The 14,944-nt window shown below is 43.8% G+C and overlaps 2 protein-coding genes across 2 annotated transcripts; both read left to right on the top strand.

Annotated features, from left to right (window-relative positions):
* Nucleotides 1-1,805: 1,805 nt before the first annotated feature.
* On the top strand, nt 1,806-5,945 carry LOC116620082 (uncharacterized protein K02A2.6-like). The gene has a single exon (XM_032385620.2). It carries the CDS (start codon nt 1,806-1,808, stop codon nt 5,943-5,945), a length of 4,140 nt encoding a protein of 1,379 aa, XP_032241511.2.
* Nucleotides 5,946-8,504: 2,559 nt separating this feature from the next.
* Nucleotides 8,505-14,882, top strand: LOC116604630. The gene is made up of 3 exons (XM_032367285.2): nt 8,505-8,657; nt 9,389-9,679; nt 14,602-14,882. Exons 1-3 carry the CDS (start codon nt 8,652-8,654, stop codon nt 14,617-14,619), a joined length of 315 nt encoding a protein of 104 aa, XP_032223176.1. The 5' UTR covers nt 8,505-8,651; the 3' UTR covers nt 14,620-14,882.
* Nucleotides 14,883-14,944: the final 62 nt, after the last annotated feature.

Here is a 14,944-nt window from a genome sequence, read left to right as displayed (position 1 = left end):
TACACAGTAGTGCGCGTTGGATTATGGGAAGGAGAAATGCTTTGTACGAAGCAAAGGATCATGGGAATGGTCCAATCTCATGAATTTGATATTTTATGTGAAATTGGTCTCACAAGTAGGGGCGATCATCTGTATTAAATAAATGTCACAGCGTTTCCTAGAATCAGGCTATTTTTAGACGCGCGCCTGTGCACAAACGGGCCAATCAGCTTCTTTGACGTTGGTCGCGCGCGCGAGTGACGTGAGGCTGCACGCGCAAATTGCAGTTAGGAAGAATATATTTTTATCTATCATCCGTCGGTTTTGTTTGTTTACAAGAAGAATTGCAAGCTAGAACTCAAAGTCATAGGCAGGGTTGGATTCATATTAAAGAAGAGAGCAAAAAAAAAGTCAAAGTACCGAAGAGAGAACATAGCTTTTTGTCTGAGACTGCGCGTGCAGTTGAGCTCAGCCAAAACGTCAACACAAAGGTTGAATCTGATTGGCTTATCCGCGCGTCTAAAAATAGCCTGATCCTAGGAAACGCCGTGACACCTATATAGTACCAGAACACGAGGAAGTTGATTGCCCTTACAGCTCGCTCTGTCACATACAGCTATTTCAAAAAACGTTTTCCAAGATCATTGTGCCGCACACGCCCATACCGCGAAGTAGAATGAGTAATATATGTTGTTTCAAACTATGTTCTAATTATGTTCTTAAACTAATTCTTCACTACCGGCGCAAACTCGTTAAGCGCTGTCAGAATAGCAGAACAACTGTCTATTTAATAGAGTCCTGAAAATAAAATAAAATTTTTGAGCAACATATTACCCATAACACCTCACGGCATAGGCGCATACGGCTGAGCGCTTTTGAACAACGTTTTTTGAAATAGGTATATACATGAATCACTTTCAGGGGCGGCGGGAGGGGAGGGGCAGGGGGAGGGGCAGGGGGACGCCAGCCTCCCCACTTTTGTTGTCGGTTGCATATATACCGCTTGAAACCCGTTGGTTTAAAGTTAAAATATAAAGAAACATCCGCTCAGAAAAGTGAGGGCGACACACTTTTCTGAGCAGATGTTTCTTTATATTTTAACTTTAAACCAACGGGTCTCAAGCGGTATATATGCAACCGACAACAAATTTGTGGAACAGTTTAAAATCCCAGAGTTCTTATAAATAGGATTTGGAACCACCAACCACCCCTCCCCCCTTAAACCACCACCCACCCCTCCCCTGAGACCACTACCCACCCCTCCCCCGCTTATGGGACCACTCCGCCGCCCCTGACTTTTGACACTGATAAACCTCGTAGTGATCCACTCTCGACATAGAAGTCCATCAAATTTATTTACTTGAACATTTAATTACGTAAATGCTAGACATGCTTTGGGTTGCGATGCAAGCACAAGATGTGAAGTAGCCAGAGGAAAATGCAGAAAATGGTGCCGAAACGAAAACATATCATCCATTATTAATTGTTCTTTTTCTTTCAAGAAAATAAACGTGCATTCAATCTAACGGAATTGGCTGACTCCTGAAAAAAATGGTTATGGTGGTTATGAGGGTGGTAAGTGTAACGATATCCGGTTTATACAACTTCCGGTGACGTCACACACCACGTGCGTAGACACGCTTGTACGAGTTTCGTAGACTTGTAGTTGTTGTTCTTTGAGATAAAGACTAAAATCGTCTCATATGTCTCGGTGTTCTTCTTCGTTCTTCATCGTTCCTTCAGCTAAGAAACGATACATGGTGTCAGAAATAGAGGATTCACAGTCTCTGTAAAAGAATACAGTGAGAAGAGAACCAAAAAAAAAAATGCCAGACGAAAGCGGAGAGTCGACGAGTGTGCCTGGGTTTGTACAAACCAACCTCCAACTACCGCAAAAGTTAGAGACGAGAGGCAGCTTAGCTAACAATTGGAAGACCTTTAAAAGGCTCTGGATAAACTACGAAATAGCCTCGCAACTGGATAAACAGAGAATGGAGCTGAGAACGGCTACTTTGATTTCATGCATTGGTCCCGAAGCACTTGAGATCTACGACGGTTTGCCCTTTGCAAACGAAGAGGACAAAACAAATATCAATCGCATTATGGAGCTCATGGAAGCGCACTGCGTTGGAGAAACGAATGAGATCTATGAAAGGTATTTGTTTAACCGAAGAAACCAGGAAAATGGTGAGTCAGTAGAAAGCTTTATCGCTGCACTTAGATCACTTGCTAAAACTTGTAATTACGGCGAATTGCAAGATGGAATGATTAGGGACAGAATCGTAGTCGGAATAGCCGACAACAGTATTAGGAAGAAATTGCTGACGGAAGCTAAACTCACCTTAGCAAAGTGTGTTGACATATGCCGTGCAAATGAAGCTACTGCTAAAAGGCTAAAGGAAATGTCCCAGCAATCCGGCGAAATAAGCGCTATTACCACAGGCCCCCCGCGCAGAAAAACAGGGTCAAAAGGGGGTAGAAGGCAGGAATCTAGAAAACCGCCACATACGGATAGCAGCAAATCAAATCCCCACCCCAAATGTAAATTCTGCCATAGATTACACCCTAGAGCTAAAGAAAAATGCCCTGCTTGGCAGAAAACATGTGATACATGTGGAGAACTTAATCACTTCTCAGTAGCATGTAAGGCTCTAAAAGCAAGCAAGAAGGGTAAGAAACCAATACACAATCTTGATTATGAAAGTTACAGTGACTATGGTGCATTATTTACTGTGGAGTCTGTGGGCACTCTGAACACAAATCCACTCAGCCCTAAGAAAATTTATGCACACATGCGCCTTCGTGATGAGCTAATCAAGTTCCAATTAGATTGTGGAGCCACAGTCAATATCTTGCCAGAAGATTTGTATAAGAAAGTTTTCAATGACCCAAAATTGAAACGCTTACAGAAAAGCAGCGCAACACTAGTCATGTTTAACAAGTCAGAGCTAAAACCGCTAGGGGTGGTCAACATAGAAACCCTCAACCCAAGGAATAATGATCTACTGCTGACGAAGTTTGCAATAGTCCCTAGAGGCTACACCCCACTGCTAGGTGCACAGTCCGTGCAGAATTTCAAGCTAATGACAGTGAACAGTGAGAACATTATGTCTTTGTCAGACTCAAGCCCAACCTTAGACCCAGTTAGTGAATTTCCAGATGTGTTTAAAGGGGAGGGTAAACTAGATCAAAAGCTACACCTAGAGCTCGATGCAACTGTCCCCCCTGTGATCCTCCCAGTCAGGAAGGTGCCCCTGGCAGTACGAGAACCACTCAAGAACGAAATTGATCGGTTAGTGGGGTTAGGAGTCCTTCAGTCGGTAGATGTTCCCACAGAATGGGTATCCTCAATGGTTGTTGTCAAGAAGCCTAACGGAAAGATAAGACTCTGCATAGATCCGAAGCCCCTTAACAAAGCGTTAAAGAGGAATAGATACCCTCTACCAGTGATTGATGACTTACTTCCGCAGCTTACTAATGCCAAGGTGTTCAGTGTTGTAGATGCGAAGAACGGATTCTGGCATATACAACTGGATGACAAGAGTAGTTTCCTGACTACATTTGGCACCCCATGGGGAAGGTACAGGTGGACGAGGATGCCGTTCGGTATCGCCCCAGCCCCCGAAGAGTTCCAGAGGAGATTGGTACAAGCACTAGAAGGCCTGGAGGGTGTCAAACCAATCTTCGATGACATCCTTATCTTCGGAAAAGGTGACTCCAAAGAAGAAGCCATCAGAGATCATGATGCTAAGTTGAGATCCCTCCTCGAGCGCTGTCGCCAAAAGGGTATCAAACTCAACAAGGAGAAGCTGAAGCTGCGTTGTGCTGAAGTCAAGTTCATGGGTCACGTGGTATCGACAGACGGGTTGAAGCCAGACCCCGACAAGTTACAGGGTATTGAAGAAATGCCTACACCAACAAACAAGCAAGATATCAAGAGGTTGCTTGGTATGGCAAATTACCTCCAGAAGTTTGCACCGAATCTCTCAGAAGCAGCTGCACCGATGCGCGAAGTGCTCAGAGAAGAGAACCAGTTCCACTGGGACGAGCAAGTACAAGGACAAAGCTTCAAGAATGTGAAGAAGATTGTTTCACAAGCACCAGTTCTGAAGTTCTTCGACCCACACGAAGAAGTCGAGCTGCAGTGTGATGCATCAGAGAAAGGGATGGGAGCCTGTCTAATGCAGAAGGGACAGCCCGTCGCATATGCGTCACGTTCTCTGACAGAAACCGAGAAGAACTATGCTCAGATTGAGAAAGAAATGCTGTCCATTGTATTTGGAGTAGAGCGCTTCGAGCATTATCTGTATGGACGGCCAATAAAAGTTGAAACGGATCACAAACCTCTTGAAAGCATTTTCAAGAAAAGCCTCATTAGTGCCCCCAAGCGCCTACAAAGAATGATGTTGCGACTACAGAAGTTTGACCTGCAAGTCAACTATAAGAGAGGAGCTGAAATGTACCTTGCAGACACCCTAAGCAGAGCCTTCCGAGGGCAGAAGAGGAGTGCTAGTCGAGATGATGTAGGAGATGTGATGCTACTAGGAGAGATGAGAGGTACGACTGAGCGAGAAGTAGAAAGTATTGACATGATACAGTTTCTACCTGTCTCCGAAGCTACCCAAGCATCACTACGACAAGCTACAGAGCAGGACACAGCTATGAGAGAGCTGAAGTCTATAATCCGACAAGGCTGGCCAGAGGTGAAGGATGACGTTCCTGTGAGCATCAGAGATTACTACTCTTTTAGAGATGAGTTGTCACTACAAAACGGCCTGGTCTTCAAAGGAGAGAGGTTAGTGATTCCCAACAGTTCCAGAGTAGAAATGTTGGCTAAGATACATGCCAGTCACATAGGGATCCAGGGATGTCTCCGTAGGGCTAGAGAAGTCCTATACTGGCCTGGAATGAATAAAGAAGTAGAAGAGTATGTTGCCAAATGTGAGATTTGCAACAGTCACTTATCAGAGCAAGGCAAAGAGCCAATCATATGCCATGAAATCCCCAACCGCCCATGGGAGAAAGTAGGCATAGACCTGTTTGAACTGAATGGGAAAGACTTTGTACTAACAGTTGATTACTATTCAGGCTTCTTTGAGGTTGACAGGTTGGAAGGCAAGACTGCGAAAGAAGTGATGAGGAAGATCAAACCACATGTGGCCAGACATGGTATTCCAGACCAGATTATGAGTGACAATGGCCCGCCATTCGACTCGCATGAGTTTAGACAGTTTACAAACAGCTATGGAATTGAACATGTGACCAGCTCCCCAGGCTATGCCCAATCCAATGGAAAAGTAGAGAATGCAATCAAGACGGCAAAGAATCTGATGAAAAAAGCCACAGAATCAAACAAAGACCCGTACTTGGCTCTACTGGATTGGCGGAATACACCAAGCGAAACAGTTGGTTATTCACCAGTTCAAAGATTGTTCAATAGGAGAACCAAGACACTCCTACCAACTTCCAGCAGACTCTTGAAACCATCAGTGCCCAGAGATGTACGCCAGAAGCTCACGCTACAGAAGGCTAGGCAAAGCTTGAATTACAACTGTGGAGCAAAGGAGTTAGAAGAGCTGAAACAAGGAGATGTTGTGCGTCTACAACCTACAAAGACAGTGGGAAGGGCCAAGCAATGGAAGCAAGCAAGAGTTGAAGGAAAAGTTGATATTCGATCATATCAGGTACGTACTGAAGACGGACGGGTTTACCGACGAAACAGACGACACCTGCGGAAAACCAGAGAGCAGATGCAGCCACCGCAGCAAGAAGACATAGAAATGCACTTCCATTTCCCAAGCAGACCTGCTAAACCGGTGATGCCTACGACACACAAACAGCAGCAGCAGGAGAAACAACCTTCAGAGAAAGCCCCGGAGAATGCTGCCCAGGATGTCCCCGATGTCCCAGCGGAGCAACGCACGCGTTCAGGAAGGGTTGTGAAACCGCCTGTACGTTTTCAATAGTTTTATTATCCAGGACAGTGACATTTTGTTAGTGTATTTTTTTTTAAATTTTGGAAGGGGAGATGTAACGATATCCGGTTTATACAACTTCCGGTGACGTCACACACCACGTGCGTAGACACGCTTGTACGAGTTTCGTAGACTTGTAGTTGTTGTTCTTTGAGATAAAGACTAAAATCGTCTCATATGTCTCGGTGTTCTTCTTCGTTCTTCATCGTTCCTTCAGCTAAGAAACGATACAGTAAGTAATGTGAGAATAACTTTCCAATAGCAATTTGTCATTTATATAATTAACAGTTTACGATTGAGATTTACTGCGTTTTTCAAAATTCTTTTTCAATACCCTCGTCAATAATCTCCAACAATGCTTTATGGCAGGCCCGTACCCAGGATTTTTCTTGGGAGGTGCGAAAAGCGATTTCTTTATGCCTTTGCATTATCTCCACTGGACGTTTATTATTACCAGAGTGATCCAGCTTATGCCTTATAGTTTTGTCTACGAATAGCACGTCCATTTTAAACCGAAAGTGGACCTTCGACCGTTGTGTGTGTGTGTGTGAGGTGTGCGTTCGCACCCCTGCACCTCCCCCCCCCCCCCCCCCCTATGTTATCACATTTTGTGTTTTTGATTGGACAGAGCCTGGGCAGGATTAGAAACCATTTAAGTGCTGTCCAACAATCGACTAAAAGATGTTTGGTGACGGGGGCCAGAGGGTGATTCAGAGAAGATTGAAAACCGCAGTTTAAAGATACTCTATTTTATTGCTTTTCTTGCAATGTAAGATGCTTCATGCATTATATTTTATTTTGGCGGAATGGCAAATTATTGTGTGAGTTAAATCTTCTTATACCCTGGCTACCAGGGGCTCCAAGCTTCACTTTAAAGAGCCGCGAAGCAGAGACAACGACTGAGCAAAGCGGCTCTTTAAAGTGAAGCTTGGAGCCTCTGGCAGCCAGGGCAACCTTCTTAAAAATTTATAAATTACGTTTAGTCTCTGTTGGCTTAGCGTAATACATAGGTATCACCCAGTATATATTAATATTTTTATTGTGACACGAACGGGTTATGAAACATTTCGATGAAACAAGAAAATATTCGGAAAAAAAACAAGACCAACATTATATATTTCAAGGGTTTCTAAAAGGCTATGAAAAGTTATAATTGATAAAGCAAAGTTTTAAGTTATCCGACTGGGATATTTTTTAATTACTTTGGACTAGGGATAGTGGACAAGTAAAAACTCGTTAATCCCGCTCATGTGGGGTGTAACAGCTGAGTGGACAACATGTTTATTCCCACACTTGATTGTTGTCGACTCGCAACAATTTAACGGGAAGGAAATTGAATTTATTTTGTTCGTCAGTTCTCTTTGGTTTTCGAGTTGGCTACACAGAAACGTTGAATATATATATGTATATTATTTTCTTGTTTGCACTTATCCACTAGTTATGTAGCGTTCATTACACGCTGCTTACCTGAACTCGTTCGGAAAAAGAACTGTTCACATAAACCATCCGGATACTTTATCGTGTTATTCATATAAAATTATTGGTTTGGGTGGCAAAAAGTAACAAGCAAATGCATTTTAAACTCCAACTGATTTAACACTCCCACTTTCAACATTTATAAGTTCTGCATTGTGCGACCATTCAACCAGATCGTTATGTTGATGATAGAATGGAAAAGGAAAAATGGGAGCGTAAAGCAAGATTATAAACGATTTTAATATAAAAACTTCTGCAACGATCTAAAAATAGAGATAAAACAGGAGAGCAGAGAGTAGATTATTTAGATTTGTAGATTTGGAAGGAAAGCTGCTTTAATGTGAGCGTATAATTTTGCTGGAAGATTACGATTATGTCTATACGCGAATGTCTGTCTGAAATTTCAGGTGTTTTATTAACATTTATTACTGTTATCTTAAAAAAGCAACTTTTCCCTTTATCGCTTTTTAAACATTGATCGCCCAAGTTTAATTTCCATGGCCCCTCCTTATCCATACTCTCTCGCATTCACTTTATGGTATTCACAAACAGAACGTAATGGCATGTTGCGATCATTAGGATATCCTGAAAGAGAATATTTTATTTAGTTGCGCATATTGTGCTTGTGTAGGCGTCCGCAGCTGAAACCAGCACCGCTCAAAAGACCTTGTAGCCAGCGTTTTTCTCAATTGTTGCATCATCTGAATACAGATTTTGACAAGACGAGCCGTAAGAAAAATCATTTCATTAGTATCACTTTGATTATAAAAGATCATTAAAGTTTGAAAACCGGCATTTTTTTTTTCAAAAATCTAATTCTAGTTCTTTTTTAATTAGGCAATTAGTGGTGAACCGCGGAATTATGGAAAGGGCTCGAGTCTACTTCCCGGGAAGAAACTGATCACTGCGTACGCTGCCATAAATTAATCAATTCTCTGATTGGCTGAAAAGTGACATTACAATGGTTTCCAAAGCGCAGTAAGACCGTATGCGGTTTGGGATTATAACAAGCCTAACAAAAAATGTATCCAACTCACACAATACGTGAACATTTAAGCCTTTTAAGCGGTTTTGCTTCTCCGTATGGGATAATTCCTATAATTAGGGAATGTTTTGCTATATAACCATTCGTTTTTTAAAATTTGAGTTATTGTTCATGCGGGTTAGATTGTATCGGTAGGCGTTTACTGAGCGCTTGGAAGACACGCTTTCTGACAAGATATGAAGGTATGATATTCTTATGCACTCAACCGTAATCAAACTTAGCAAGTTAGATAGACATCAGATAACAATACCGCGTACGTACTCAAAGCAAGTTAGTGTTTCAATAGGAAGTCATTTTCTTCCATATTTCTCTTATTTTTACGCTAGACACACTATAAAAATTAAGGGCACTTACTGAGTATTTTTTAATGCAAGGGATTTAAAGATCTTGTTGTCGGTAAATATTTCGACACAATATTTGGAAAAAGCGAGGAAAAGGTGATTTTAATTATTCATCATTTCCGAAAGAATAGGTCCATTGGTGAGAAGGCATCCTAACTATATCATTGAATTTCAAAGAAAAAATTATACAAGAAAGGTTAGCTAAGGTTTACTTCCAATTCTCCCATTCTTCCTCCTTTATGCAACTTCTGATTTATTCCTCAAACGTTGTTACAACTTTTATTTTGAAATCAGATCTAACAATTTCCGCAGAGATTCTTTTTTTTTTAAACATGTCATTGACATGCGTGCAACAATGTTTTAATTATTAATAATTTCCCAAAGACCACAGAGAGGTAGAGTTGGAGGCAAGCCGTCCCCCTAAAAGATGGGGGGGAGGTTGGAATTGCAGCCCATCGTTATAAATCCCTCTTCCCTGGAGCCCCTTGATACAATAGTTAAGAGACCCCCCCCCCCCCCGATCATTTTCAGGGGGCGGCGGCAATGGCACTTATACATTCTTTTTATTCCAGCCTTACCAAAAAGTTCTAGCTGGTCTACTTGTGGTAGCACTAGCTGTACAAGTAGTGCTCTCACAAGAAACCGATGGCGAGAGCCTGAAGAAAGCAGAGGAGGAGTTCGTGCGACGGTGTGCCGTCTACGGCTGTGGCTTATTCGATGACTTCGAGGACAAGCGAGGCTTATTTACCAAGCTCCGCTTGGGCGGAAGTAAAGGGGGGAACAGACACTACTTCAAGAACAGGAAGTACTTCAGGAATAACGTGGTCAAACGCGACGCAAATCTCAACAAGCTCAGTGTTAAGGTAATCTAAGACCCCGTCACAACGTATCCGTTTTCGTTTGAAAACGCATTTTTTTTTTGTTACGGTACGGGTATCGTCCACACGGAAACGCGAAAACGATGACCGAAAACGGAACAATTTGAAAACGCCGATATGAGGACGATCTCCAGACTGGCACAATTTGAAAACGATACCCTTCCGGTGCCGTGGGGACGGACTAGAACGGAACCTTTCGAAAACGATGGTGTGATAACTCCAGGTCCAGTCCACTTGGCACGCGTGTACGCATGCGCTGTAGAACTTGTTATCGTTTTCGTATCGTTTCTGCGTTTTCGTGGTGACGGGTCGTATCAAATGAAAAAGGCTTCCTGTGGACGCGGATCTTTATGAAAACGGAACAAAAAAATTGCGTTTTCAAACAAAAACGGATACGTGGGGACAGAAAGCGCATAGATCACGTGTCGCATGTTGCCTTAGGCTGCCTCCACAGCTGACTTGTAAAGGTTGTCCTCCCCAAAAGAGACTTGCAATATTCCAAATGACTCAGTTATTCGCTTTCAGCGCGTGGAAAATATAGATACACGAATAGGCGGAGGGTCTACGGCGGCAAATGTCGTAGCGCGCGCGCTGAAAAAAACAACATGTTTTTTCTCTTTTATGTCATTATGTCCATTTCGTTATGTCGGGCTTAAAGTCCATAAAACCTTTCAGAGTTGATAGATTTGGTCAATTCTTTATATTTTCATCTTCCAAATGGTATGTGGTTCGCATGGACCATACTCAAAAGGGCTCGTTTTTTTACTCGTGATTCCGGAATGAGAATGATTAGAATAGAAAAAAGCGCGCGTGACACGGAAAAACATGACGTGACGTTTCAAATAAGCTCATTTCATATCCAATAAGGCGGAGAATTTCTCTGAGTACTTAGTGACTTAAAGCAAACAAAATATCAAGTGCGACTTTTTTTTACATTGATGCGACTTTTTGTAAAATGTCATTAAAATTTGAGCTTTTCGTCCCCGAGCTGATACACAGGGCAATGATGATCAAGGGAAAATTAACTTAAAAAGCAAAAATCTGGTTATGTGCACTTCGGCCTCACGTTAGTTGTGTTTAAAAACAAGTCCGTAATACAAGGAACCCATAGCCACTGAAGAAATTGTGTCTTCTCTCTCTACCTGGAATTGCGCGTTTTCCAGGTTTTCATGTCAGCGCGCGTTTGTTTAACTCGCGTTCCCATTCCGGAATGGAATGAAGGCCATTCCACCCATTCTGCTACCTGTAGCAGAATGACTCAAATGCCATCTTGGACATTCTTTACCAACCATTCCCATTCCAGAATGATAGGAAAAAAACGCACCCTAAAACGCTTGTTCGCGAATAACTCAAATCTGTAATACTGAGGTATTTTGGTCAACCTTCGGAAAAAAGCCGTGAACTGAAAGGCCCGGGTGTAGTCATTTATGACGTTTGATCGAGATGTCAATCAAATTACATGAGAAAATATGTGCCCGCTAAACCGGTTCCCGTCTTCATGTCTTAGTTATTGCTAAAGATCGTTGTGTGGTTACAAGTTTTACCGTCATCTTTATATCTCAATCTGTAGTCAAATGATTATTTAGCTTTAGGAAACAAATCAGCAAAATTTAGCAGATATTTTGTAGTCTAGTTTTTTGCATTGTGCGCTCGCGCTGCATGCGCAATCAAGAATGGCGACATTCTCACGGGCGCGCGCTGCTTGTGAAACCTACAAGAAAACGATATTTTCTTTTTTCGTATATGATTTTCTGCTTTAAATAATTCTTCGCTTTATTGTCTTTAGTTTTTACGCAAAAACTTTGAATTATTTACTCGATTCAATCTCCTTTTGCGAGGCCAGGAAGATCTGTAGAAAATTCAAATGTCAATAAAATTAAATTCCCTTTTCAGAATTTGAAAGTTTATCTATGATTTCTTTTGGCTAGAATGATATAATCTGAAGGTTATAGGAACTTTAACAAATAAACATAAGAGTGCGAAGGTTATATTCGCGTCGTTATGTCACTACTGTGCAGCAGGCATAACAGGTGTGCTACATGCCGTTGGGTTGAACAGTGTGCTACATGCCGTTGGGTTGAACAGTGTGCTACATGCCGTTGGGTTGAACAGTGTGCTACATGCCGTTGGGTTGAACAGTGTGCTACATGCCGTTGGGTTGAACAGTGTGCTACATGCCGTTGGGTTGAACAGTGTGCTACATGCCGTTGGGTTGAACAGTGTGCTACATGCCGTTGGGTTGAACAGTGTGCTACATGCCGTTGGGTTGAACAGTGTGCTACATGCCGTTGGGTTGAACAGTGTGCTACATGCCGTTGGGTTGAACAGCGTGCTACATGCCGTTGGGTTGAACAGTGTGCTACATGCCGTTGGGTTGAACAGTGTGCTACATGCCGTTGGGTTGAACAGTGTGCTACATGCCGTTGGGTTGAACAGTGTGCTACATGCCGTTGGGTTGAACAGTGTGCTACATGCCGTTGGGTTGAACAGTGTGCTACATGCCGTTGGGTTGAACAGTGTGCTACACGCCGTTGGGTTGAACAGTGTGCTACATGCCGTTGGGTTGAACAGCGTGCTACATGCCGTTGGGTTGAACAGTGTGCTACATGCCGTTGGGTTGAACAGTGTGCTACATGCCGTTGGGTTGAACAGTGTGCTACATGCCGTTGGGTTGAACAGTGTGCTACATGCCGTTGGGTTGAACAGTGTGCTACATGCCGTTGGGTTGAACAGCGTGCTACATGCCGTTGGGTTGAACAGTGTGCTACATGCCGTTGGGTTGAACAGTGTGCTACATGCCGTTGGGTTGAACAGTGTGCTACATGCCGTTGGGTTGAACAGTGTGCTACATGCCGTTGGGTTGAACTGTGTGCTACATGCCGTTGGGTTGAACTGTGTGCTACATGCCGTTGGGTTGAACAGTGTGCTACATGCCGTTGGGTTGAACAGTGTGCTACATGCCGTTGGGTTGAACAGTGTGCTACATGCCGTTGGGTTGAACAGTGTGCTACATGCCGTTGGGTTGAACAGTGTGCTACATGCCGTTGGGTTGAACAGTGTGCTACATGCCGTTGGGTTGAACAGTGTGCTACATGCCGTTGGGTTGAACAGTGTGCTACATGCCGTTGGGTTGAACAGTGTGCTACATGCCGTTGGGTTGAACAGTGTGCTACATGCCGTTGGGTTGAACAGTGTGCTACATGCCGTTGGGTTGAACAGTGTGCTACATGCCGTTGGGTTGAACAGTGTGCTACATGCCGTTGGGTTGAACAGTGTGCTACATGCCGTTGGGTTGAACAGTGTGCTACATGCCGTTGGGTTGAACAGTGTGCTACATGCCGTTGGGTTGAACAGTGTGCTACATGCCGTTGGGTTGAACAGCGTGCTACATGCCGTTGGGTTGAACAGTGTGCTACATGCCGTTGGGTTGAACAGTGTGCTACATGCCGTTGGGTTGAACAGTGTGCTACATGCCGTTGGGTTGAACAGTGTGCTACACGCCGTTGGGTTGAACAGTGTGCTACATGCCGTTGGGTTGAACTGTGTGCTACATGCCGTTGGGTTGAACAGTGTGCTACATGCCGTTGGGTTGAACAGTGTGCTACACGCCGTTGGGTTGAACTGTGTGCTACATGCCGTTGGGTTGAACTGTGTGCTACATGCCGTTGGGTTGAACAGTGTGCTACATGCCGTTGGGTTGAACAGTGTGCTACATGCCGTTGGGTTGAACAGTGTGCTACATGCCGTTGGGTTGAACAGTGTGCTACATGCCGTTGGGTTGAACAGTGTGCTACATGCCGTTGGGTTGAACAGTGTGCTACATGCCGTTGGGTTGAACAGTGTGTTACATGCCGTTGGGTTGAACAGTGTGCTACATGCCGTTGGGTTGAACAGTGTGCTACATGCCGTTGGGTTGAACAGCGTGCTACATGCCGTTGGGTTGAACAGCGTGCTACATGCCGTTGGGTTGAACAGTGTGCTACATGCCGTTGGGTTGAACAGTGTGCTACATGCCGTTGGGTTGAACAGTGTGCTACATGCCGTTGGGTTGAACTGTGTGCTACATGCCGTTGGGTTGAACTGTGTGCTACATGCCGTTGGGTTGAACAGTGTGCTACATGCCGTTGGGTTGAACAGTGTGCTACATGCCGTTGGGTTGAACAGTGTGCTACATGCCGTTGGGTTGAACAGTGTGCTACATGCCGTTGGGTTGAACAGTGTGCTACATGCCGTTGGGTTGAACAGTGTGTTACATGCCGTTGGGTTGAACAGTGTGCTACATGCCGTTGGGTTGAACAGTGTGCTACATGCCGTTGGGTTGAACAGCGTGCTACATGCCGTTGGGTTGAACAGTGTGCTACATGCCGTTGGGTTGAACAGCGTGCTACATGCCGTTGGGTTGAACAGTGTGCTACATGCCGTTGGGTTGAACTGTGTGTTACATGCCGTTGGGTTGAACTGTGTGCTACATGCCGTTGGGTTGAACAGCGTGCTACATGCCGTTGGGTTGAACAGCGTGCTACATGCCGTTGGGTTGAACAGTGTGCTACATGCCGTTGGGTTGAACAGTGTGCTACACGCCGTTGGGTTGAACAGTGTGCTACATGCCGTTGGGTTGAACTGTGTGTTACATGCCGTTGGGTTGAACTGTGTGCTACATGCCGTTGGGTTGAACAGCGTGCTACATGTCGTTGGGTTGAACAGTGTGCTACATGCCGTTGGGTTGAACAGTGTGCTACATGCCGTTGGGTTGAACAGCGTGCTACATGCCGTTGGGTTGAACAGTGACAGTGACTGCGAGTATCTCCACAACATTGGAACAAAAATCTATCGTATCGCCCGGGTTCCTCTCTAGTTTGATATCAACAATCTTTTCCTTGTCTCACGACAAGATTGTCTTTTTTCAGGATTTGGACAATGAATAATTCCCTACCAAAGATTGCATGAAAAACATACAAGGATATTTCAAGAGACGAAGTCCTATTTATGGAATGTGGGAGAGGTCGCTGGCTCGTCTGATCGCCAACACATTCGATGACATTAAAAATCAGCTTATGTTAGCTTATAAATACATGTATGGTTCTGGCAAATTTGAAAGATTTTACATGTACAACGGTATCTTGTGATTGTAATTGGCAAGTATATATACGATTTTAGGTGTCTGAATAAAGTCCCAACTCTTCACCAAGTTTGGAATCTTTTTTTTTTCCTGGGGGTATATGCACGTTATTTTGAATAACATGGAACACA

This window comes from Nematostella vectensis, chromosome 10 (genome assembly GCF_932526225.1).
Source record: "Nematostella vectensis chromosome 10, jaNemVect1.1, whole genome shotgun sequence".
NCBI lineage: Eukaryota > Metazoa > Cnidaria > Anthozoa > Actiniaria > Edwardsiidae > Nematostella > Nematostella vectensis.
Note: the sequence above shows the minus strand (reverse complement) of the source record. Positions and strands in the feature narration are given on the sequence as shown.